A 23,548-nucleotide genomic window follows, 5' to 3' on the forward strand; every position below is an offset into this window, starting at 1 on the left:
CAATAAAAAATTAATTTTTAAAGAAAATTAATTTTCACTTTATTTGCGAGAATATAAATTTTTTTTTTATTTTTAGAGTATGTAACGATTCAACTTTGACGGATCATTATTAATGCTAATCATTTAGGTGTTATTTATCGTGTGGACACTTGATTCTAGACTCAAAATTTCATTATCAGGTATTTCTTGAAGTCTTTATCGAATTAATGTGATTAATAAAATCGTTTCTGTTTTAGTGTGATAAAGCATTGAAATAAATCTTTGGCAAATTCATAATAATAGTTATAGTAATATCACAAGATAGATATATAAGGATAGACAAAATACATAACATAGGTTAAAAGGTACATGCCAAATATCTGAAATACAGAGTAACTACATCGAGTATATACATAGACAAGATATAAAAAACAGTCCCAGCCTACACACGAGTCCCCTAAGTTAGAACAGATCTACTAGAAGTTTCTATCCCTCTAAAATACAATAAAAGCGAGAAAAAATGGCACTATATATCACCAAAAGAACAAAAGGTCAGCTACATCAAACTACTGGATAGTCTCCAACCTCTTCGGAAATAGACTCCTCATCAGACTCTAAATCTACTTCTAACTGCTCAACCCAGGTGGATAGTACATCAGAAGGTCTAGCCACTGTAGGATCAGAGTGTGCGGCCTGAGCAGTTGCCACATGGTGCCCCAAGGGTCGTTTGGCATCGGCTCAACCTGTAGTAAAAGAATCGGAAAATGTTGAGAAAGATATGAACCAGCCTCGTGTACGTACAAAAAACCCAAAAATGGTACATTGTAGTACGATTCTACCATATTGAGATGATGAGGAAAAGGAAACTGACCTCCAGCTGGATGTAGCTCCACTAAGGTAAACTCGTATGGCATGTTTGGATCAAAATACGAGCTATGTACAGAAAATCTGAAACCATGATCGTGTAAAACATAAATGCGGGTTCTTAGCGTGCCTCACATGAAGACTCCATATCGCACGGGGTCTTCATAGCTCAAGATAAGAGGAACCTCAAAGAAGATCACCGTCGATTCCATCTGAGGAGAGAAAAAAGAAAAGAAAAGAAGGGTGAGAACCTAAGGTTCCCAGCACGGTGAAAGGGATTCTAGGGTCTTAATTTCTATGTTTTCGTCAAACGGAAAGTAAAAAAGAAAACACCCGAGTAACATATTCATTTATATATAATAGAAAACAAACATATACAATTAGAGTAATTACAATATCAAACACAAGTTTGCAAAATGCACAACCAACATGATGCATGCATGTCTCTAGTGCAGACCATGAGCTCACGCGTTGATTATCTATTGATGAGCCACTATTTTATGGTTTATTTTGTACTGAATTGGATGAATTTTATCCATTATTCTCACACTTATTCAAAGAATTCGCATGTTTTACATTTTTCTTCCTAATCTTGTGCTATGATTGAAAACATGCTTCTTTGGCCTTAAATTTGCTAATTTTAATCCTCTCTTATTACCATTCGATGCCGTGATATGTTTGTTAAGTGTTTTTAGGGTTTATAGGGCAGGAATGGCTTAGAGGATGGAAAAGAAGCATGCAAAAGTGGAAGAAACACAAGAAATCAAGTATTTCAAAATCTGGTATCAACGCGCACGCGTAGACGACGCGTAAGCGTTACTAGTGCAGGAGACAAGTGATGCGCATGCGTGGATGACGCGTACATGTGACCAGAAATTTGTTCAGTGACGCGTACGTGTGGTTGACGCGTATGCGTGATGAGCATCACGTGCTGCAATTTACAAAAAATACTGGGGGCGAATTCTGGGCTGCTTTTGACCCAGTTTCAGGCCCGAAAATACATATTAGAGGCTACAGAGTGGAGCTGTAAAGGGAATCCATCATTCACAATTCATTCATCCACTTTAGGTTTTAGGTGTAGTTTTCTAGAGAGAAAGGCTCTCTCCTCTTTCCAGGTTTTAGGGTTTCTTTTAGTCTTAGTTATTCTCAAATTCAGATTTCTACCTTGTTTTAATTTAGTTTTTTTCTATTTTTATTTGTTCTAGTATTTTAGTTCATCTACTTCTCTTGTTGATTTCTCTATTTTCCCAATTTAGTTTATGAACCCTTATTGTTAGATTCAATTTCCTTTTAATGCAATTTGAGGTATTTCATGTTTATTGCTTCTTCATTAATTGTTGTTATTGATTCCTTGCAGTTGTTAGTCTTAGATTTTACATTCTCTTATTACTTTTCTATACTTTTATTTTGTGCCTTCCAAGTTTTTGATAAAATGTTTGGGTGGATTTTAATTTAGATTTTATGTTCTTGACTTGGATTGATTATTTAGAGATTCTTGAGTTATCAAAAGTCATTTGTTGATTGGTGATTGAAGATTGCCGGTTAGTTTGAACTTCACCAAAGCTAGGCTCTTACTATAAGTTGACTAGGACTTGTGAACTCAAGTTAATTATATGCACTTGACCTTCATCCATTGGTTAGAGGTTAACTAAGTGAAGGCAATTCACATTTACCATCACAATTGACGATGATAATGAGGATAGGACTTCTAATTCTCAATCCTTGCTAAGAGCTTTCGTAGTTATTACTTTATTTTCTTGTCATTTTTACTTTCTCGTTTCTTAATTCAAAAATCCCAAAAACGTTTCCCATAATTAATAGTAAGTACACTTCTCTGCAATTTCTTGAGAGACAACCCAAGGTTTAAATACTTCGGTTAATTTTATTGGGTTTGTATTTGTGACAAACAATTTAAACATTGATTGATGTATAATTGTCGGTTTAGAACTATACTTGCAACGCGATATTTTTTGTGAAAATCTTTATCGACATTTTTCCTCCGTCATCTATCCACAGCCCACGTTACCCGAGGTTACTCTCAGATATAGTTTCTCAACTCAGTCAGTAATGCAACTTAATATTATGTTCCTGGAAAAGAAACAATTTGGCATCCCTACTCCACACGTTCTTCCTTCTCACCAGATAATCCACTTTGGTTTTGTTGGAGCAAACATCACCCCTTCTCACCAGACAGTTCACTCTGGATCCATCAGGACTACCACTAATTTATATAATTAATTCTGGTCTTTCCCAGAATATTCATACTTCATTTTAGCATAATTACTTTTGCTAAAGTCTTCTTGGTATCTTGGGGCTTACTTTAAATTCGAACATGTACTTCTAGACTCTTCTTAGAATATTTACCCTAACATCCTCTAGCGACTGATTTTTTTATTCAATAATTAATATAATGAATGGACTCCGAATTGTGCAAATTTTATATCCACACGTCCTCGATGGACCGAAGTTTACGACGATGCCATTTATGCATGTTTTCGATGCATGTACCTATAATTATGCATGCAAAACAATGAATGCTATATACAGATCACCAACCAGCACCTATTGACTTTTTAAGGCACATATATATTGTGAAAAACTCACGCACGAGACCTTCACTTATACAAGGTGATTTTATAGATCTAAAGCTTTAATTTAAAACTGGTGTTGAGGCAATCCGATTAAAATTTAATTTTATAATAATATTCAAAGTTCTGCCATCATTTAAAATATATAGAAAAATAGCAGAGAGCAGTGATTTTAATAAATTCATGAAAAATCTAATTTTAATCAATTATCCTTCAGATTGGTGGCATCCTAGTAGACTCGCCTATCTTTCAAACAAATCAAATTTTAGATCAATATCATGTCACATGAAAAATATATATAGCTAGGAACACAACCCTATTTTAGAGAAAGTTATTTTTTGAAATTAGTGAGCTAGTCACCTCCCCATCTGCATATTATTTTGTCAAACATGGCATTGGTCTGAAATTCAAACTGGATGTTATAGAAATAAAAAGCTTAAAATTACCATTGGTTTCAACTTAATTACTTTTCAGAACCAAAAGTTAAGTAGGTTGGAAGTTGATGCTTTTACAGTAAGAGAACAAACTTTTCTACAGAAACCAACAATTTTGAAAAATCCATTCCTCTCAATCTAATAATCAATAAATTCTGAAATTTTATAGGACATTCAACACACACCAAGTTTTCATAGAAAAATAATTTTATCCAAAACGGTGGTCTAGATTGCTCCCAAAGTTTGTTCTAAGTCGCCGCCAAACATGCAGAAATTCCGCATCAAGCAATTTAACAACCTCATATCCCAAATTTTATATCTATGCTTATAAATATTATAAAACCGTAATTCTATCTTCCTTTTGATTAAACAAAGTTGTTAGAATGTTTATTACGACCCCAAGAACTCACAATCATCAATTCACATTTTTACAAGTGCATGTACATAGTTAAACATTCACTTTTCTACACCATATCAAAATAGAATTCAAAATACACTTTTCATTAATCAAATATGTAATGAAACATCAATAAACACAAGCAAAAACAGCAGCAAACATGACATTCTATCTATCCTATCTTTTACCTATTTGATGTCAATATCTGATAAATTTTTTCTCTAAACAATCTTCTCAGCTACACACCTAAAGCATCTCAATTCAATTTCTATCATCATCATGGCCTTAGGGGCAGAATTCATAATCACATGAGGGAAAAAGATGAAGCACTCACTTTCTTGAATTTCAAGAGTTTGGTTGCTAGGTTGATGTTGAAAAAAGTTAAGTAATTGCTTGAGTTTGAAGGAAGAACTTAATTGAGGTTACACAAGGAAGAATTAGAACTGAATTGATGAAGGAAGGAAAATTGAAGTTCCTCACCTTATGAATAGATTCTTGACAGCCAAGAAAGGATAATGATGGAAGGAATTCAAGCTTCTTAACCTCCTAAGGAAGGCAAGAACTTGATGCTGATGGCATGGTGTCCGATCTTCATACTATCAGTTAACTTGCTCTCTTTCTTTCTTTCTTTCTTCTTTGGTGTTTCTCTAATCTCACAACACTCTCTTTCTTTTTCTTCTTGAAGATCAGTTTAAGGTAGGCTTTATAAAGACTATTGGGAGAGCTAGGTGTAAGGGTGCATGGCTTTGGTGCTTTGTTGTTGTGGTGAAGGATTAATATGTGTGATGGTCATTAAAGGAGTTAATAGTACACTAAACATCCTAACCAAATGTGTGATCATGGTTGATGCATGGTGGGTTCGGTGAAGAGGGGGAAAGAGAGTGTGATCAGGGAATTCGATCATGATTGGCCTAGTGAAGGCGGCAAGGTTTCGGTTAGAAGGGGGGAAAATGATGTGGTAAGGATTTCAATCATGGTTAACTAATTCTAATGATATATATATACTTCTTTTTAATTAATTTATTATCTAATTAATTACAGACGTGATGCTTAACTTGTAAAAATCATTATTCCATAGAATAATTAATCATAACAATAATCCTTGAATTACCTTATCTCGCCATAAAAAAAATTAAAATAGAGAAATAAATTTTAGCTATGCGACTGAGCTTAAATTATAATTCTTCGATCTTAATATTTATCTAACACACATACATACATACATACATACATATATATATATATATATATATATATATATATATATATATTTTATGATAAAAAGGTTTTTGGAATTCACTCGGAATATTTGGAGTAGAGAATTGGGTTATTACATTCTACCCCTTTAAAAGAAAATTTGTACTCAAAATTTGTTACCTGTGAAAGATATGAAAAATCAACCCTTATTGTGGATTTTAGTTCCCAAGTGTATCCTTCTATGCCTTCTTGTCCCCATTCTACTTTTACCAAAGAAATTGACTTTTCATGTGACTTCTTCGTACTTTGTTCGATTAACTTCATTGGGGGTACATGGAATGTGAAGTCATGTCGTAACTATATGGTTTCAGGTTCTAAGACATGACTTTCGTCGGGATTGTATTTTCTAAGTTGGGAAACATGAAACACATTGAAGATTTGACAGATGTAGAGGTAAGACAACTTGATATGCTACTGGACCGACAAGGCTAAGGATTTGGAAAGGTCCTATATATCCAGGGCTTAACTTTTTGGCTTTGAGACTATGACCTATACCAGTTGTAGGGGTGGCTTTTAGAAAAACATGGTTGTCTTCTGCAAATTCTAAGGGCTTTTGTCTTATATTAGTGTAACTCTTCTATCAATTTCGTGCAGTTAAGATCATATTGTGAATTTTCCTAATTTGCTCTGTAGTTTTCTGCACCAACTCTAATCCTAAGGCACTGTATTCTCCTCCTTCGTACCAGCATAGTGGTGACTGGCATTTGCAGCCATACATTGCTTCATAAGGTGCCATCTCGATACTTGCTTGGTAACTATTATTGTAGGAGAATTCTATCAGAGGCAAATATCTATCCCAGTTCCCTCGTTGATCCAAAGCACAAACTTTTCATCATATCTTCCAAGGTATAAATCATATGCTCAAACTGACCGTCTGTCTGAGGGTGTTACGTAGTGATCACGTGTAAATTAGTTTCCAATGCTTTTTAAAATACACTCCAAAATTTTGAAGTGAATCTTGGATCTCTATCAGACACAATACTAGAGGGTATACCATGTAATCGTACAATCTCTCAGATATACAACTGGGTGAGCTTCTCGAGTGTATAATCCATCTTGATAGGTAGAAAATGAGAAGACTTGGTCAACTTATCCATTATCACCCATATTGTATCATGTCTAGTCGTGGTTCTTGGTAGTCCAGAGATAAAGTCCATTGTAATCGCCTCCTATTTTTTTGCGGTATCTTCAAAGGTTGAAGAGTTCCAGAAGGCTTCTGATGTTCAATATTCACGTTTTGGCAGGTAAGGCATTTTGAAATGAACGCCGCTATATCTTTCTTCATTCCCAACTACCAGAACATCAGCTTTAAATCTGGGTACATCTTGGTTACTCCTAGGTGTAGGGAGAATCTCCCTTGATGAGCTTCCCCAAAATTTCTTGGTGTAGCCCTTCATCGTTTGGCACACAGATTCTCCTCTGTATCTCCATATTCTTTCATTATCTTGTTTAAGTTCTCCTTACATTTTCTTGCCAACATTCATTAGAAGTTTGTCATTTCAATTTTCTTTTTCTGAGCTTGTTGAATAGCAATCTTAAAATCAGGCGTTATCTGCATCTATGCCAAGCAAACTCCTTCCAGTGTGTTCTTCAAGTCTAGTTTGAGTTGCTCAAATTCTACTACAAGTTCTTCTTCTTTGATCATTATCCATGTCACACTTGTATTTTTCTGGCTTAGTGCATCAGCCACCATATTTACTTTTTTGGGGTAATAAGTTAGCTTGAAGTTGTAATTCTTGAGAAATTCTATCCACCTTTGCTGTCAATGTTGAGTTCCTTCTGATCGAACATGTACTTTAGGCTCTTATGATCTGAGAAGACTTCAAATCGTGCTCCGTACAAGTGATGTCTCCAAATTTTGAGGGCAAAAACCATTGCTGCTTGACGAACTGATTTCTATCGGTAAAGAAATTCACAAATATAATAGCGTTGTAAGTATAGTTTCTAAACCAATAGAGAATTCTTTCGTACAAAAGTTTGGTTGTCATAAGTAACAAAACTCAATAAAATTTATAACCGAAGTATTTAAACCTCGGGTCGTCTCTCAAGGAATTGCAGGGAGGTATGATTTATTATTGGTTAAAAAAAATAGTATCATTTTGGGTTTTTAAAATAAGGAACAGGTTATTTAAATGGCAAGGAAAATAAATTAATAATTATAAAATCTCTTGGCAAGGTATAAGAAATTGAAGTCTTATCCTAGTTATCCTTATCAGGTGTGATGAGAGTTAGACTCTGCTCCCACTTTAGTTAGCCCTTACTAAATAAAGGAAAGTCAAGCGGACTAATTAATTTGATCCTCAAGTCCTAGTCAACTCCTATGGAAAGACTAGAGTTATTGGAGTATAAATTAATCAGCAAAGAATTCCAATTTCAATCAACAGATGAGTTTGATAACTCAAGTGTTACTAATTACTCTACCAAGGCTAAAGGGTGTAAAAAGCTAAATTAAAGTCATAAATATGAATTACCTCAAATTGCATAAATAAGAGAAATCAAGTCTGACATAAGGGTTCATAAATTAAAGTAATAGAATAAATAAAAGTAGAAATAAATTAAAGGAACATTGAACCTGTGATGAGGAGAAGTACTTTGAACATAATAGAAATCCTAAATCCTAATCCTAAGGGAGAGGAGAGAACCTCTCTCTCTAAAAACTACATCTAAAAACCTAAATTTGTGAATTTGTATGAATTATTCCTAATGAATGGATGGATTCCCCACTTTATAGCCTCTAATCTATGCTTCTGGACTTGGATCTGGGCCAAAAGAGGGTTCAAAAATTGCTAGGAGCGTTTTCTGCAATTTCTGCACGTGGCGTCTGTCACGCGTATGTGTGGGTCACGCGTTCGCGTCATCTGGAGTTTTGCTCTTCTGCGCGTCTGCGTCAGTCACGCGTCCATGTCAATTGTGTTCTGCTCAAGGCATGCGTGCGCGTCGTTTGTGTTTTGCGCTAAGCACGCGTCCGCATCTTCCATGCGTTTGCGTCACTGGTTTTTCTTCAAAACTCCATTTTTGTGCTTTCCTTCCATTTTTGTGTGTCTCCTTTTTGTCTTCTAAGTCATTCCTGCCCTATGAAACCAAAAAATACTTAACACACAAATCACGGCATCGAATGGTAATAAAGGATAATTAAATTTAATATTTTAAAGAATAGGAAATATGTTTTCTCATGTATCATAAAATAAGGAAGGAATAGTAAAACCATGCAATTTGTATGAATAAGTGGGTGAAGATTTGATAAAAACACTCAATTTAAGCACAGGATGAATCATAAAATAGGGGTTTATCACTGCTAATTCTAAATCGTGCATTGGATAATCCTTTTTGTGGGATCTCAACTGTCTTGAAGCATATGCGACTACCTTTCGGATTTGAATCAATACACAACCTAATCCTTTGTGTGAAGCGTCACAGTATACTGAATACGGTCCTAGCGGGGTTGGCAATACAAGAACTGGTGTTGTCATTAACCTTTCCTTCAACGTTTCAAAAATTTCCTCGCACTCCTTCGTCCAAACAAACAACACTTCTTTCCTTGTAAGCTTTGTCAATGGTAGTGCTATCTGAGAGAATCTTTCAATGAATCGTTTGTAGTAATTGGCTAATCCCAGAAAACTTCGAATCTCCGTGGCCATAGTTAGTTGCTCTCAGTTCAATACTGCTTTAATCTTTGATGAATCCACACTGATGCCTCCTTGGGATATCACATTCACCAGAAATTTCACTTTTTGTGTCCAAAAATAACATTTAGATAACTTCGCATACAGCTTCCGCTCCTTCAGGATTTGCAATACCATTCTTAGATGTTCTTCATGTTCTTTCTCGATCCTCGAATAGATAAGAATATCGTCGACAAAAACTACTATGAACTTATTTAAATAAGGATAAAAAATTCAATTCATATAATCCATGAAGATGGCAGGAGCATTAGTTATTCCAAACAACATAACTATATACTCATAATGATTGTACCAAGTACGAAATGCAGTCTTAGGTATGTCTGACTCTCTGACTCGAATCTGGTGATACCCGGACCTCAGGTCTATCTTTGAGAAAATAGTTGCGCCTCTCAGTTGATCCATTGAGTCTTCAATCATCGGTAGTGGGTACTTGTTCTTGATTGTAATCTTGTTTAGCTATCGATAATCCACACACAATCGCATCCCTCTGTAATTCTTCTTGACTAAAAGAACTAGTTCTTCCCATGGCGATGCGTATGGGTGAATGAACTTTTTATCCAATAGTTCTGCTATTTGAGTTTTTAGCTCCGCAAGTTATAGAGGTCACATACGATATGGTGTCGCAGAAATCGGTCCAGCTCCAGCTACCAAGTTAATTGTAAATTCTACTTTGCATTGTAGGGGAAACTCCAAAATATCTTCAGGAAAGACTTCGGAAAACTCTTTTACTATTGAAATTCACACTAGGTCTAGTTCAACTTTAGTCGAGCTAGCTAATAAGAGAATAAAACCCTTACATTCATTTCTGTTATGGTTAACTACTATGAAATTTAGATAGAACCCTAACGATCTAATTAGTCCCGTAGACACACTATCTGAGGGAATCAAAGTGGTTCTTTGGAAACAATCTAAGAAAAAATACTAAGTAGATAACCAATCTATTCCCAAGATAATATTTATACCATGCAAGGGTAAACAAATTAGATTATGCACATAGGATTTATCACGAATATTGAAATGAACACTAGGACAAATTGAACTAGTCATAGCATTTTAAGAAGTGGGTGTATGAACAATCAAATCATAGGTCATTTCAGAAACGACTAATCCCAACTTATACACACAATCTAAGGCTATAAATGAAAGTGAAGCACCTAAGTTGTATAGTACAGTTAGGTATGATTCTTGACAGTACACGTACCTCGAATGAGTGGATCAGCTTCAGTGACATTTTCAGTTTACATTGTGAATACCCTTTTTGTTGTCGCTTATAATGACCCAACTTTCAGTATCTCACGATCGTACCAAAAGTAAGTCGTTACTAACCTAATTTCTTTATTATCTATTTAATATTGAGCCTTTACGCATTAATCTATCGATGGTTTTACTAAAAAGTTAAAACTTTTTCATCAAGAACAAATAACACATATTCACATACTTAATATTAATAATACATTATAGCATTACATACAAAACCAATTACAAAACCTACCCCTCTGAATAAAAACTTTGACTAACGAGGCGAGAAAATAAAATAAATTCTAACAACAACTCAACTTGCGAACATATTCTTCTATGCTCTTGCAACTTTGCAATAAGCATTGCACCTGTAGCTGAAAGGGGTGGAAATAAGGGGTAAGAACTGAAAAATTCTTACTAGGGCCGGATTGGATAGTTATGTCCATTTTATTATTTGTTACACAATAATTTCACAACAGAATGCTTACAATCTTCAATAGATAGCCAATAGCAACAAACCTCAGAATACAATCAACTTAAACAAATCAAAGATACAAAGAAAATCACAAGTCAAGAAGCATATACACACAATTACAGAAACACATATCATGTAGAAGAATGTGCAAACAAGTATGATGCATGTCTGTCCTATGCAGGCCGTGAGCTCATGTGTCGGTTGCCTACTCACTCCCGATATTACTCAGGTACAAGTCCGGGATATGACTTTCCAGATGCATACAGTGTGCATATAAGTCTTACGGTCAGGCCACATACAATGTGACTTTTAAATATGTTGTAATATACTTACATCTAAAAAATAGTTCACAATGTGTGGGCGTCCCCACTATACATTTGGCCCTAAGGCCCAAATAAAATTGCATCTGCTCTCATATGGCAGACCGTCTTTTAAAATTTTTTTATCTTTTCCCTCTGCTCTCCTGTGATAGAGATCCCTTTAATTAATACATTTTTTTCTGTGCTCTACTCTACAGTGGTAAAGGTTCATTAGAATATTTTAGTCTTTGCTCTCTGCTCTCCTATGGCAGAGATCCCTTTAATTAATATATTCTTTTCTTTTCTGTTCTCTGCTCTCTTGTGGCAGAGATAGGCTCTCATGTGGCAGATATTCCCTTTAATTAATACATTCTTTTCTTTTTTTCTTTTTTTTTTATTATTCTTTTATTTTTCTTGTTTTAATACCACAAATCATCTTCACACTCTTTTCTCATCTCCCTCTAGATATTTTATGAAGAGTGAATCATAAGATTCTCAGCTAAGGTTCGCTTTTCTACAACTTTTAAGTAAGTTACTATTTAACTCTTCTATTTTATTATAATACAAATTACTAATCTATAATATTTTAAAAAAAAATACATAATAATAATAATCTTAATACCCGAGTAAGAGTAGTATTTTTCTTTATTACCCAAAACTTATTAACTTGAACTTTAAATAATCTTATTACTCAAAACTTATTAACTTAAGCTTTATTATTAATCTTTTATAAATTATTCTGTATCTTTGAAATTTTTAAAATATTTATATTTTTATCCCAACATAGTTTATAAATTACTAAAATATCCTTATATATATAATATAATTACCAAAATAATCTTGCACATTTTATAATTACTAAAACTAACTTCAATTTTTATTAAATTACTATTTCACTCTCAAAAATAAATTTTTATTTCCATAATTATAGCTTTATCAAAGGACTGAACCCCATTCCCAATTTTTTTTCAAGTTTTTTGCTTCATTTTTAAGTTCGTTTTCGAGCTTTACGGTTACTGATTTTTCATAACTTTTAATTTAATCTCTCAACCATCAAACCTTACCAATATTTTTCATCAATAAATTTTCATTCACAACAGCCCTAAAATCATCAAAATAACCCCAGCTGGGCTGTTCCTCATAGACGAACTAACAAATCACAAGCAACAACAATAATTCAACAAGATTTCAACATAAACTTAATCAAACTCAACTAATAATCAATCAAACCAATAATCACTTATCACATTAATATTTAATCGGTGTAAAATTATCAAACCCTACCTCCGTACAGAAATTACCAAACCAAAACACCAAAGAAGCTTTCTGAACGAGAAATCAAAGAAGAAAACGTCAAAATCGACAACTCCACCTCTGGGGTTCCCTTGACCGAATCTTGCATGGAGGAACAATAGCTCCATTGTTGATTCTTTTCTCGAACAAAAGTGACGTCAGCGTGAATAGGAGGAAGATACAAACACTTTAATCGAAATAGATTTTTGATCGGTGTTATGGAGCTCAAAAAATTGAACGCCAAAGATTAGAGGTTCCATGGTTTCTCATTCTCTCTCTCACTCATGGCTTCCTCTTTTTTCTTTCTTTCTCTCACTCACAACTTCCTCTTTTTTCTTTCTTTCTTTCTTTCTTGGTTCCATGATGATTGGTAATCTTAATTAAATGACATTGATGATGTGTCAAGGGGTGGGGTTGGGTGTCACAGTTTGAAGCTGATAAATCAGCGATTCAAGTTATAAATATTTTAAACGCATAATTATGAAAACTGGATATATTAAAACACAAATAATATATATATATATATAGTTAAATATATATGAGTTACTAATATAAATGACATTAGTAACTTAATGATAAAAGATATATGATGAAGTATTAGCAAATCTAAGTTCACCAAAAAGGACTGATATTTACTCATACTAGCAGATTTGAACTTAATAATAATATTATTAAACAAATTCTTATTTTAATTATAGTGGTTAAAAAAAAAATAATAATAATAATAATAATAATAATAATAATAATAATAATAATAATAATAATAATAATAATTCTTTTATCTTTTTCGAAATATTTCATTATAATAAAAATTATTTTAAAATCCTAACTAATTCAAATTTTAGTTATAAAAAAATCAATTATGTAAAATATCTTATTATAGCAAAATTATATAATAATCTTAATTAATCTAAACTCAAATGATAATAATAATTATAAAAAATTAATTTAATTTTTCTTATTAAAATAGTTTCTAATAAATAGTTCAAACTAATAGAATAAATCATAATTAAATTAGACTTCAATAATCATAAAATTCTATTCAATTACTTTTGGTAAAATAATTTTCTTAAAATAAAATCTCAACAAATATAATAACTCATAAATAACTTAACTATTTACTTTTCTGAAAACTCAGGATGTTACATTGCTGTCTCAGAGGATTAGTCTTATTCTTTTGTTGTGGACAAAACTTAGCAATATTCCCTTTTGTTCCGAGGGTTACCTGAAACGTGTAGCTCGGTCTTCTGGCAAGGCCCGAGGTGGGGGGTCTGTGACCCGAGCTGGTTGTGCTGAACGGCGGGGGGTTGTACCTGCAATGACACTCCGATGCTTAAGTTAGCATGGGTCCAAGCAGATATCAAGTAGAATTAGAGTATGCCTTATACCTGGGTGCTCCAGTGTATTTATAGTAGTTGGCTGCGATCATCCCTGGATAAGATATTCTTATCTTATCTTATCTTTTGGGAGATTCATCTCTATCTTTGCGGAACCGCCTTTCCCAGGCCCTTTCGGCCTTTAGGTTTTGGGCTTAGTTCCTTCTGATGGGCCTTTCTTTGGCCTGTTTGTCCGAGGTCCGACCTCGAACGTGGGCCTTGGGTCGAGGTCGGGCCTTCTATCAGCTTTACCGAGTTTGGAGAGCTCGGTCAGGGTATGAACAGTGCCCCTGCCCGAGTTCGTCTTTTTTCGGAAGGTCGAGCTCGGGCATAGTAGTTTTTTCAAAATTTGAAAACGGTCGCTTCAGCATTTATTGCTTGTTACCGTTTCTTCTTCGATTTCCGTGCGGCGCTCTGTGGAGGCTTTATTTATTTGCCCCTTTCTTCATTTTTCTTTGTTTATTCATCACTTCTTTTCGAGCATCTTCTCTTCTTTCTCTCTGTTCTTCGTCTTCCATTTTTTGTGCGTTTTTTCAGAGTTCTTTTCTGCGCCGCCGTTTTTCCTTTCGTCGGAGCTCGTCGCTTTCTTCTTTTCCGGGTTTGCTTTTTTCGCTTTTATTCTTCGTACGCTTCTTTTTTCTGATATCTTCTATGCCCGGGTTGCCCCGAAAAGAGGCGCCGCTATTGCTTTGTACGTGTGTGGGGGACTCTTTTCTCCGATCCATTTTTGTTATTCGAGTTGCTGCCTTCTTGTTTGTAAAAGAACTTTGCTTTCTTTTGTTTTTGTTGAATTTGGTTTTTCTGCCTTTGTGTGATTTTTGTCTTGCTGTTGTATTCTTTCTTTGTAGGCAAGATTTTTTTATGTCTCGAAAGGTGTTTCAAGCAATGTCGACCAAGATTCCGAGTGGTCTAGGTTGGGTAGATCCTGCTCCTTTAAGGGTCCCGTCTGTTGTAGATTCTGAGTATCTGATTAGGTTCCGTAGGGAGTGTAGTATTTGTGAGAACAGGGAGTCTGAGCGGGATTACGAGTTAGCAGCCCCGGAGTCCGAGGAGAGGGTATGTTTTCCGCCGTTAGAGAGTTCCGAGAAACTTTTCTTCTATGCTTATGATTGTTTCTTTTCCAAGCTAGGTGTCCGTCTTCCTTTCACCGACCTGGAATCCGAGGTCCTTTGGTCTTGTAACCTTGCCCCTACACAACTCCATCCGAACTCTTGGGCGTTTTTAAAGCTTTTCCAACTTTTGTGTCAGATTTTAGGCGTCTCCCCTTCTGTTTCTCTTTTTTCTTATCTGTTTGTACTGACGAAGCCGGGGTCGGGTGCTGGGAAGGTGTCCTGGGTTTCGTTTAGGGCTAACCAGGGTAGGAAATTTTGCACTTTGTATGATGAGTCGTTTCACGATTTCAAAAACTATTACTTCAAAGTCCGGGCTGTTGGAGATGTCCGACCTTTTTTCTTAGATGAGAGTGGGGAGCCTTCGTTTCCTCTTTGTTGGCAAGAGAGTGTGGTGTCGGTTAAGTACACTTTCGAGAGTCTAGATGAGGTGGAACAGGCTTTCGTTGGTGTGTTGAGCAGTCTATGGGGTCGGGCACCTTACTTGGATACGAAGAAAATGTTGGGAGATCCAAGCCTTCTCCGTTCCGAGTTAGGTAGCTCCCGACCTCTTTTTGAGATTTCATTTTCATATTTTGACTTTGTTTTGATCTTTCTGTTTGATAACCTCTTTGTTTCGTTTCTGCAGAGATGTCTTCTCAGGCTGATTCTATGAAGTTTCTCCGTCGAGCGAAGAAATCTGCGGCATCTCGGAATATCGAGGCTGAAGCTTCTCCCCAACCTTCTCCGCAGAAGACTACAATTGGTGTTCAGACTCGGTCGAAGACCATTCCGGTCCCTCAGTTCCGAGCTATAACTCAGGATCCTCCGACCTCCGGACCCGGTCAGCTTTCCCCGACCTCGACCTCGGGTCCTCCCCCCAAGAAACAGAAGACTTCCCGAGAGCCTGCTGGTTTCAATGACAAGGATTTCGATGCTCTCGGTTGGGTTGAGCAGCACATTCTTCCTCAGACTTTTATTTCTACTGATGATGCGTCCATGGAGCATCACTTTCAGTATATGGCGCGGAGTTGTGTTCGGATGGCTAGCCTTCATGCCGCCATTGCTCGGGAGTTTAAGAAAGCTCCCCTTGGGGCGACCAGCTCCCGACTTGAGAAGGCCCGGTCCGAGCTTGATAAGGTTAGTCAGCTGAAGGATGCTAGGATTGCCGAGCTGGAGGAGTCTTTGGAGGAAGAGAAGACTAGGGCTACCGCGGCTGTGGCGGTGGCGAAGACGTCTGAGGAGATGGCGAGGGTGGCGACGGAGAACTATACCAAGCTGTATGCTGAGCTTGTGGAGACGAAGGAGAAGCTGCAATCTGCTCGGGATGACTTTTATGAGCTGGAAGATAATGTGGCCAAGGGTATGGATGCTATGTTTGTGAATTTGAGGGATCAGGTCCGGGTTCTTGCTCCCGAATTGGATCTCAGTTTGTTCAGTACGGATAACATGGTTGTGGAGGGGAAAATTGTTCCTGCCCCTGTTGAGGATGAGGTTCCGATGTCCGACCCCAAGGCTCCGGTGTCCGACCCCGAGGCTCCGGTCGTGAACCCGGCTTCACCTTTGGCCGAGGATAGAGTTGGTATGGAGGTTCCAAGCGATGGTGCTGTTCCTGCAGTCCCGATATCCATGTTTCAGCCAGGTGTTGATGCGGAGTCTGGAAAGGGCCTTGATCCTCTGTAATTTTTTGTACTTTTTGTGCTTTTGCCCGACCTGTGGGCTTTTTGTTTTTTGGATATTTTCTGCAAACATTTTGGACACCTGTTCTGCTATTTTAGCTACTCTTGTAGCTTTATTATGCCATGCTTTGTGTTTCGATTGTCTCGTTCCGCTTTTATGCTTTTTAGTTGTTCTCGGGTAACAACTTTTTAGCTAGCGTTTTGACTTCTCGCTTTTTGCTTTTTTAGTTGTTTTTGGGTAACAACTTTTTAGCTAGCGCTTTGACTTCTCGCTTTTTGCTTTTTAGTTGTTTTTGGGTAACAACTTTTTAGCTAGTGCCTTGACTTTCTCGCTTTTTGCTTTTTAGTTGTTTTTGGGTAACAACCTTTTAGCTAGCGCCTTGACTTTCTCGCTTTTTGCTTTTTAGTTGTTTTTGGGTAACAACTTTTTAGCTAGCGCCTTGACTTTCTCGCTTTTTGCTTTTTAGTTGTTTTTGGGTAACAACTTTTTAGCTAGCGCCTTGACTTTCTCGCTTTTTGCTTTTTAGTTGTTTTTGGGTAACAACTTTTTAGCTAGCGCCTTGACTTTCTCGCTTTTTGCTTTTTAGTTGTTTTTGGGTAACAACTTTTTAGCTAGCGTTTCTCGAAGTCCTGGTTCTTTGCCAGCTTCTTTCTTGGGTCCGAGTTTACTCTCGGACATCGGGATCCTTGAGTACCCCTTTGGTCAGGTCCGACTTCGTTGTTTGGTCGGCCTTTTTTTAAGTTATTTTTGTAACTTCTTTTCTATTTGGCTTTTTGAGCCATTTCAGAGTTACTTTTATAACTTCTCACATTAATTTGAACCTCGTCGCTTCATCTTTGCCGACCTCGTATGGCCTTTGGCAAATGATTTTTTGCGTTTTGCCGAGCATAAATTAATGCGCCTTGGTGGGGTACTTTTTAGGATATGCTTTATAACGAGAAAGAGAAAATAAAGAAATTTGATTAGTACTAAAAAAAGAAGAATATGTACAAAGTGTTTACCCTTTTGACTAGGCCGGGTGTCCTACTTAACCGGGTGTCTCATTAAAAAACCCTCGTGGGGAAAAAGAGTACACCTCGGGTTAAGTTTTTCTAGCTGTAGTATCGTCTTAGGTTACAGGCGTGCCAGGTTCTGGGCAGCTCATTGCCTTCTAGGTCGGATATCTTGTAGTAGCCTGTCCCTAAAACTTCTGTTACTTTGTAGGGCCCTTTCCAATTTGCGGCTAGCTTTCCTTCTCCCGATTTTTGTGTTCCGATGTCGTTTCGGATTAAAATCAGGTCGTGAGTGGAGAAGCTTCGTTTTATCACCTTTCGGTTATATCTGAGGGCCGTTCGTCGTTTTAAGACTTCTTCTCTGATTCGGGCTCTTTCTCGGACCTCGGGTAGGAGGTCGAGTTCTTCCCTTTGTGCCTGAGGGTTGCCTCCTTCGTTGTAGAAGATGGTTCTGGGTGATCCTTCGTCTATTTCGACGGGAATCATTGCCTCCATTCCGTAGGCTAGTCGGAATGGGGATTCTCCTGTTGTAGAGTGCGGGGTTGTCCGATATGCCCATAATACCTGGGGGAGTTCATCGGCCCATGCCCCTTTGGCCTCTTGGAGTCTTCGTTTTAACCCGGCCAAGATGACTTTATTTGCGGCCTCTGCTTGTCCATTGGCTTGCGGGTGTTCGACCGATGTGAACTGCTGTTTGATTTTTAGCTCGGCCACCAAGTTCTGAAAACTTGTGTCTGTGAACTGTGTTCCATTGTCTGTTGTGATGGAGTAGGGGACTCCGAACCTCGTGACAATGTTTTTGTATAGGAATTTACGGCTTTTCTGAGCCGTAATAGTGGCTAAGGGTTCAGCCTCGATCCACTTTGTGAAGTAGTCGACCCCTACTATGAGGTACTTGACTTGCCCCGGTCCTTGTGGGAATGGGCCGAGTAGGTCGAGTCCCCACTTTGCGAAGGGCCATGGTGCGGTGATGCTTATGAGGTCTTCGGGCGGTGCTTTGTGAAAATTGGCGTGTTTTTGGCAGGGGGGCATATTTTCACAAACTCTGCCGCGTCTCTTTGCAAGGTCGGCCAGTAGAACCCGGCTCTGACTATTTTCTTGGACAGGGCCCGGGCTCCGAGATGGTTCCCACACATGCCTTTGTGGACTTCTTCGAGGACGCTCTTTGTTTCTGTGGTCGGGACGCACCTCAGGAGGGGTTTGAGAATCCTCTTCTGTATAATACGTCGTGGATTAACGTGTAGTTCTGGGCGTCTTTTGTAAGCCTTTTAGCTTCTTTTCTTTCGGCGGGGAGAGTTCCCGATTTCAGATAGTTGAGTATGGGGGTTATCCACCCTTGTTGTTGCCCGGATATATTTAGTATTTCTTCCTCCCTTAACACGGAGGGGGATTGTAGAGTTTCTCGGAGGAGACTTCTGTTGTTCCCTCCGGGCTTGGTGCTAGCAAGTTTTGAGAGGGCGTCTGCCCGGGCATTTTGCTCCCGGGGTATGTGCTGGATTTGTATTTCCGGGAAGTGTCGTAATTGCGCCTGTGTTTGGTCTAGGTATTTTTTCATAGTAGGGTCTTTGGCCTGGTAGCTTCCATTTACTTGTGATGTGACGACCTGGGAGTCGCTGAAGATCGTGATCCTCTTTGCTCTGACCTCTTCGGCTAGTTTTAGTCCCGCTAGTAGGGCTTCGTATTCGGCTTGGTTATTTGAGGCCTGGAACTCGAATTTTAGGGATAGCTCAATCCGTGTTCCTTGATCGCTTTCGAGTATAACACCGGCCCCGCTTCCTGTTTTGTTTGAGGATCCGTCGACATATAGATTCCATGAGAGTGGGGTTCCCGGGGTCTCAGTGTATTCTGCGACGAAGTCGGCTAGGTATTGAGATTTTATGGCAGTCCGGGCTTCATAGTGGAGGTCAAACTCGGACAATTCCACCGCCCATTGTAGGATTCGTCCTGCCATGTCTGTCTTTTGTAGGATGTGTCTCATGGGTTGGTTTGTCCGGACTTTGATGGTGTGGGCTTGAAAGTAGGGGCGGAGTCTCCGAGCTGTGAACACTAGTGCATAGACGAATTTCTCTATTTTCTGATAGTTTAATTCGGCCCCTTGTAGTGCTTTGCTTACGAAGTATATGGGGTGTTGCCCCTCCTCATTTTCTCGTATTAGTGCCGAGGCGACTGCCCGATGTCCGACCGACAGGTATAGTACGAGCTCTTCCCCTTTTAGAGGTCGGGTTAAGATTGGTGGCTGCCCGAGGAATTCCTTGAATTCTTGGAAGGCCTTTTCGCATTCCGGGGTCCAAGAGAAGGGTTTCCCTTTCCTTAGGAGTGAGTAGAGAGGGAGTGATCTTATCGCTGATCCTGCTAAGAATCTTGATAGGGCGGCTAGTCTCCCATTTAGTTGTTGTACTTCTTTGACACACGTCGGGCTTTTCATATTGAGTATTGCTTGGCATTTGTCCGGGTTTGCTTCGATGCCTCTCTGAGTCAGCATGAAGCCTAAGAACTTCCCGGCTTCTGCGGCGAAGGTGCACTTTGTCGGGTTAAGTCTCATGTTGTGTTTCCGGAGGGTGTCGAAGATACTGCTGAGGTCGGCGACCAAGTTTCTGTCTTCTTGTGTCTTTACTAGCATGTCGTCGACGTACACCTCTAGCTGTAGCCCGATGTGTTCTGAGAACACTTTGTTCATTAGCCTCTGGTAGGTTGCCCCTGCGTTCTTCAGCCCGAAGGGCATTACTACGTAGCAGTAGTTTGCCCTTGGGGTTATGAACGAGGTCTTTTCTTGGTCGGGTCCATACATCGGGATTTGATTGTATCCCGAGTATGCATCCATGAAGGAGAGGTATCTGTAGCCCGAAGCGGCATCGACTAAGGCGTCGATGTTCGGTAGTGGATATGGATCTTTGGGGCAGGCTTTGTTGAGATCCGTGTAGTCGACGCACATCCTCCATTTTCCATTGGGCTTCTTCACTAGGACCACGTTTGCGAGCCATAGGGGGTACTTTACTTCCCTAATGAACCCTGCATCTAGTAGTGCTTGCACTTGTTCTTCTATTGCTTGCATGCGTTCGGGCCCGAGCTTCCTGCGTCTTTGTTGGACAGGTCGGGATCCCAGGTATACTGATAGCTTATGGCACATCAGGTCGGGGCTTATGCCTGGTATATCGGAGGCTTTCCAGGCGAAGAGGTCGGAATTCTCCCTTAAGAGGGTTGTGAGTTCCTCCTTTAGGCCTGCTTCGAGGTTTGCCCCTATGTTTGTTACTTTCTCGGGTGTGTTCCCGATCTGGATCTTTTCGGTCTCTCCTTCTGGTTGTGGCCGAAGATCTTCTCGGGCTTGGACTCGCCCGAGTTCTATTGTGTTGACCTCTTTCCCTTTTAGGCTCAGGCTTTCGTTGTAGCATCGTCGTGCTAGTTTTTGGTCGCCTTTTAGGGTAGCGATTCCCTTTGCGGTAGGGAACTTCATACAGAGGTGTGGGGTCGAGACTATAGCCGCTAGTTTGTTTAGGGTTGGTCGTCCGATGAGGGCATTGTATGCTGAAGTGACGTCGACTACAATGTAGTCGATGCTTAGTGTTTTGGTTTGCTCGCCTTTTCCAAAGGTAGTGTGTAATGAGATGTATCCCAAGGGGCGGATCGGGGTATCTCCTAGTCCAAACAGGTCAGTGGGATAGGCTTTTAGCTCTTTTTCTTCGAGTCCGAGCTTGTCGAAGGCTGCTTTGAACAGGATATCTGCTGAGCTTCCTTGGTCGATCAGGGTTCGATGTAAGTTGGCGTTGGCTAGGATGATGGTGATCACCATAGGGTCGTCGTGTCCGGGTATTATTCCAAGAGCATCTTCTCGGGTAAATGAGATAGTAGGTAACTCGGGTAAGGGGCTGTCTTCTCGGACATGGTAGACTTCTTTGAGGTGTCTCTTCCGTGAGGATTTGGATGTCCCTCCCCCTGCGAAACCTCCGTTTATCATGTGTATGTGCCTTTCAGGAGTTCGCGGGGTTCGTGTTTGCTCGGTCCGATCTTCGTTATCTCCCCGTCTTCTCTTTCTGGTTTCTTCTCCTTTCTCAGCTATGTATCTGTCGAGTTTTCCCTCTCTGGCTAGCTTTTCTATAACATTTTTTAAGTCGTGGCAGTCGTTAGTAGAGTGGCCGTAGAGTCTGTGATATTCGCAGTACTCGGACCGATCTCTTCCTGCTCTCTTGTGCTTCAGAGGTTTGGGTGGTGGGATCTTCTCGGTGTGGCATACTTCTCTGTAGACGTCTACCAGGGAGACTCGGAGGGGAGTGTAGCTGTGGTATTTTCGTGGCTTGTCCGAGTTGGATTCTTCTTTCTTTTTCTGTTCCCGATCTCGATCTCGGGGCGGGTAGGTTGACTCCTTCCTGGAGGAGTCTCTCAGCTGGGAGGTTTCTTCCATGTTGATATACTTTCCTGCCCGTTCTTGTACTTCGTATAAGGAGGTCGGGTATCTTTTGGATAGGGATTGGCTAAACGGTCCTTCTTTTAGGCCGTTTGCTAGTCCCATGATGGCTGCTTCCGTGGGCAAGTGTTGTATGTCCAGGCAGGCCTTGTTGAATCGCTCCATGTACTCTCTGAGAGTTTCTTGGTTGCCTTGTTTGATCCCGAGTAGGCTGGGGGCATGTTTTGCCTTGTCCTTTTGAATAGAGAACCTTGTTAAGAATTTTTTGGTCAGGTCTTCAAAGCTGGAGATTGATCCTGGTGGCAGGTTGTCGAACCACTTCATGGCTGACTTAGTGAGAGTGGTGGGGAAGGCTTTGCATCGAATCGCGTCGGAGGCGTCGACTAAGTACATTCTGCTTCTGAAATTGCTGAGGTGATGACTTGGATCGGTGGTGCCGTCGTAGAGGTCCATATCTGGTGGTTTGAAGTTTCGCGGTACCTTCTCTTTCATGATCTCTTGTGTGAAGGGATCATGGTTGCTTTCGGGAGTGGTGCCGTGTTCCGTCCGATCTTTTAGGTTGGCCTCTATCTTCCGCAGTTTTTCTTCCAATTCTCTGCGTTTGTGGGCTTCCCTTCTCAGATCCTGTTCAGTTTCCTTCTGCTTCTTTACGTCCTCTTCGAGTTGTCTCAGCCGGCTTTGTTGTGCCCGAATTGTTTCCAGAATCTCCGAACTTTTTTCTCTTTCGGGATTTTGTGGATCTTTGTCTGGGGGTGATGTCTTTGGGCGATTCTGTTTGTTTCCTCCTGGAGTGCGTGGTGATAGAGGGCTGTCCGGCCGTTCTCCGGTGTCAACTTCCTCTTCTTGTTCTGATGTAGCGTGGTTATTGTTGGGAGGGTCGTCCGCCATGGTAAAGGGATGACTTCCAGGTCCCCGGCAACGGCGCCAATGTTCCGAGGGTTACCTGAAACGTGTAGCTCGGTCTTCTGGCAAGGCCCGAGGTGGGGGTCTGTGACCCGAGCTGGTTGTGCTGAACGGCGGGGGGTTGTACCTGCAATGACACTCCGATGCTTAAGTTAGCATGGGTCCAAGCAGATATCAAGTAGAATTAGAGTATGCCTTATACCTGGGTGCTCCAGTGTATTTATAGTAGTTGGCTGCGATCATCCCTGGATAAGATATTCTTATCTTATCTTATCTTTTGGGAGATTCATCTCTATCTTTGCGGAACCGCCTTTCCCAGGCCCTTTCGGCCTTTAGGTTTTGGGCTTAGTTCCTTCTGATGGGCCTTTCTTTGGCCTGTTTGTCCGAGGTCCGACCTCGAACGTGGGCCTTGGGTCGAGGTCGGGCCTTCTATCAGCTTTACCGAGTTTGGAGAGCTCGGTCAGGGTATGAACACCTTTCTTGCCACACTGAAAACACATTCCTGATCCTACTAAGCATAGTCTGCCTATATGACTATTTCCACACTTAGAGTATATAACACCTAATTAGATTTGTTGTGGTCGCCTTCCTAAATCTGGGTG

At 39.5% G+C, this 23,548-nt stretch overlaps 1 protein-coding gene across 1 annotated transcript; it reads right to left on the minus strand.

The window, feature by feature from the left end:
* Nucleotides 1-7,265: 7,265 nt before the first annotated feature.
* Nucleotides 7,266-9,157, minus strand: LOC130976746 (uncharacterized mitochondrial protein AtMg00860-like). Its single transcript, XM_057901673.1, has 2 exons — nt 8,942-9,157; nt 7,266-7,415 (listed from the first exon to the last, which is right to left on the minus strand). The coding sequence occupies exons 1-2, from the start codon at nt 9,155-9,157 to the stop codon at nt 7,266-7,268; spliced, it is 366 nt and encodes a 121-aa protein (XP_057757656.1).
* Nucleotides 9,158-23,548: the final 14,391 nt, after the last annotated feature.

This window comes from Arachis stenosperma, chromosome 1 (assembly GCF_014773155.1).
Source record: "Arachis stenosperma cultivar V10309 chromosome 1, arast.V10309.gnm1.PFL2, whole genome shotgun sequence".
NCBI lineage: Eukaryota > Viridiplantae > Streptophyta > Magnoliopsida > Fabales > Fabaceae > Arachis > Arachis stenosperma.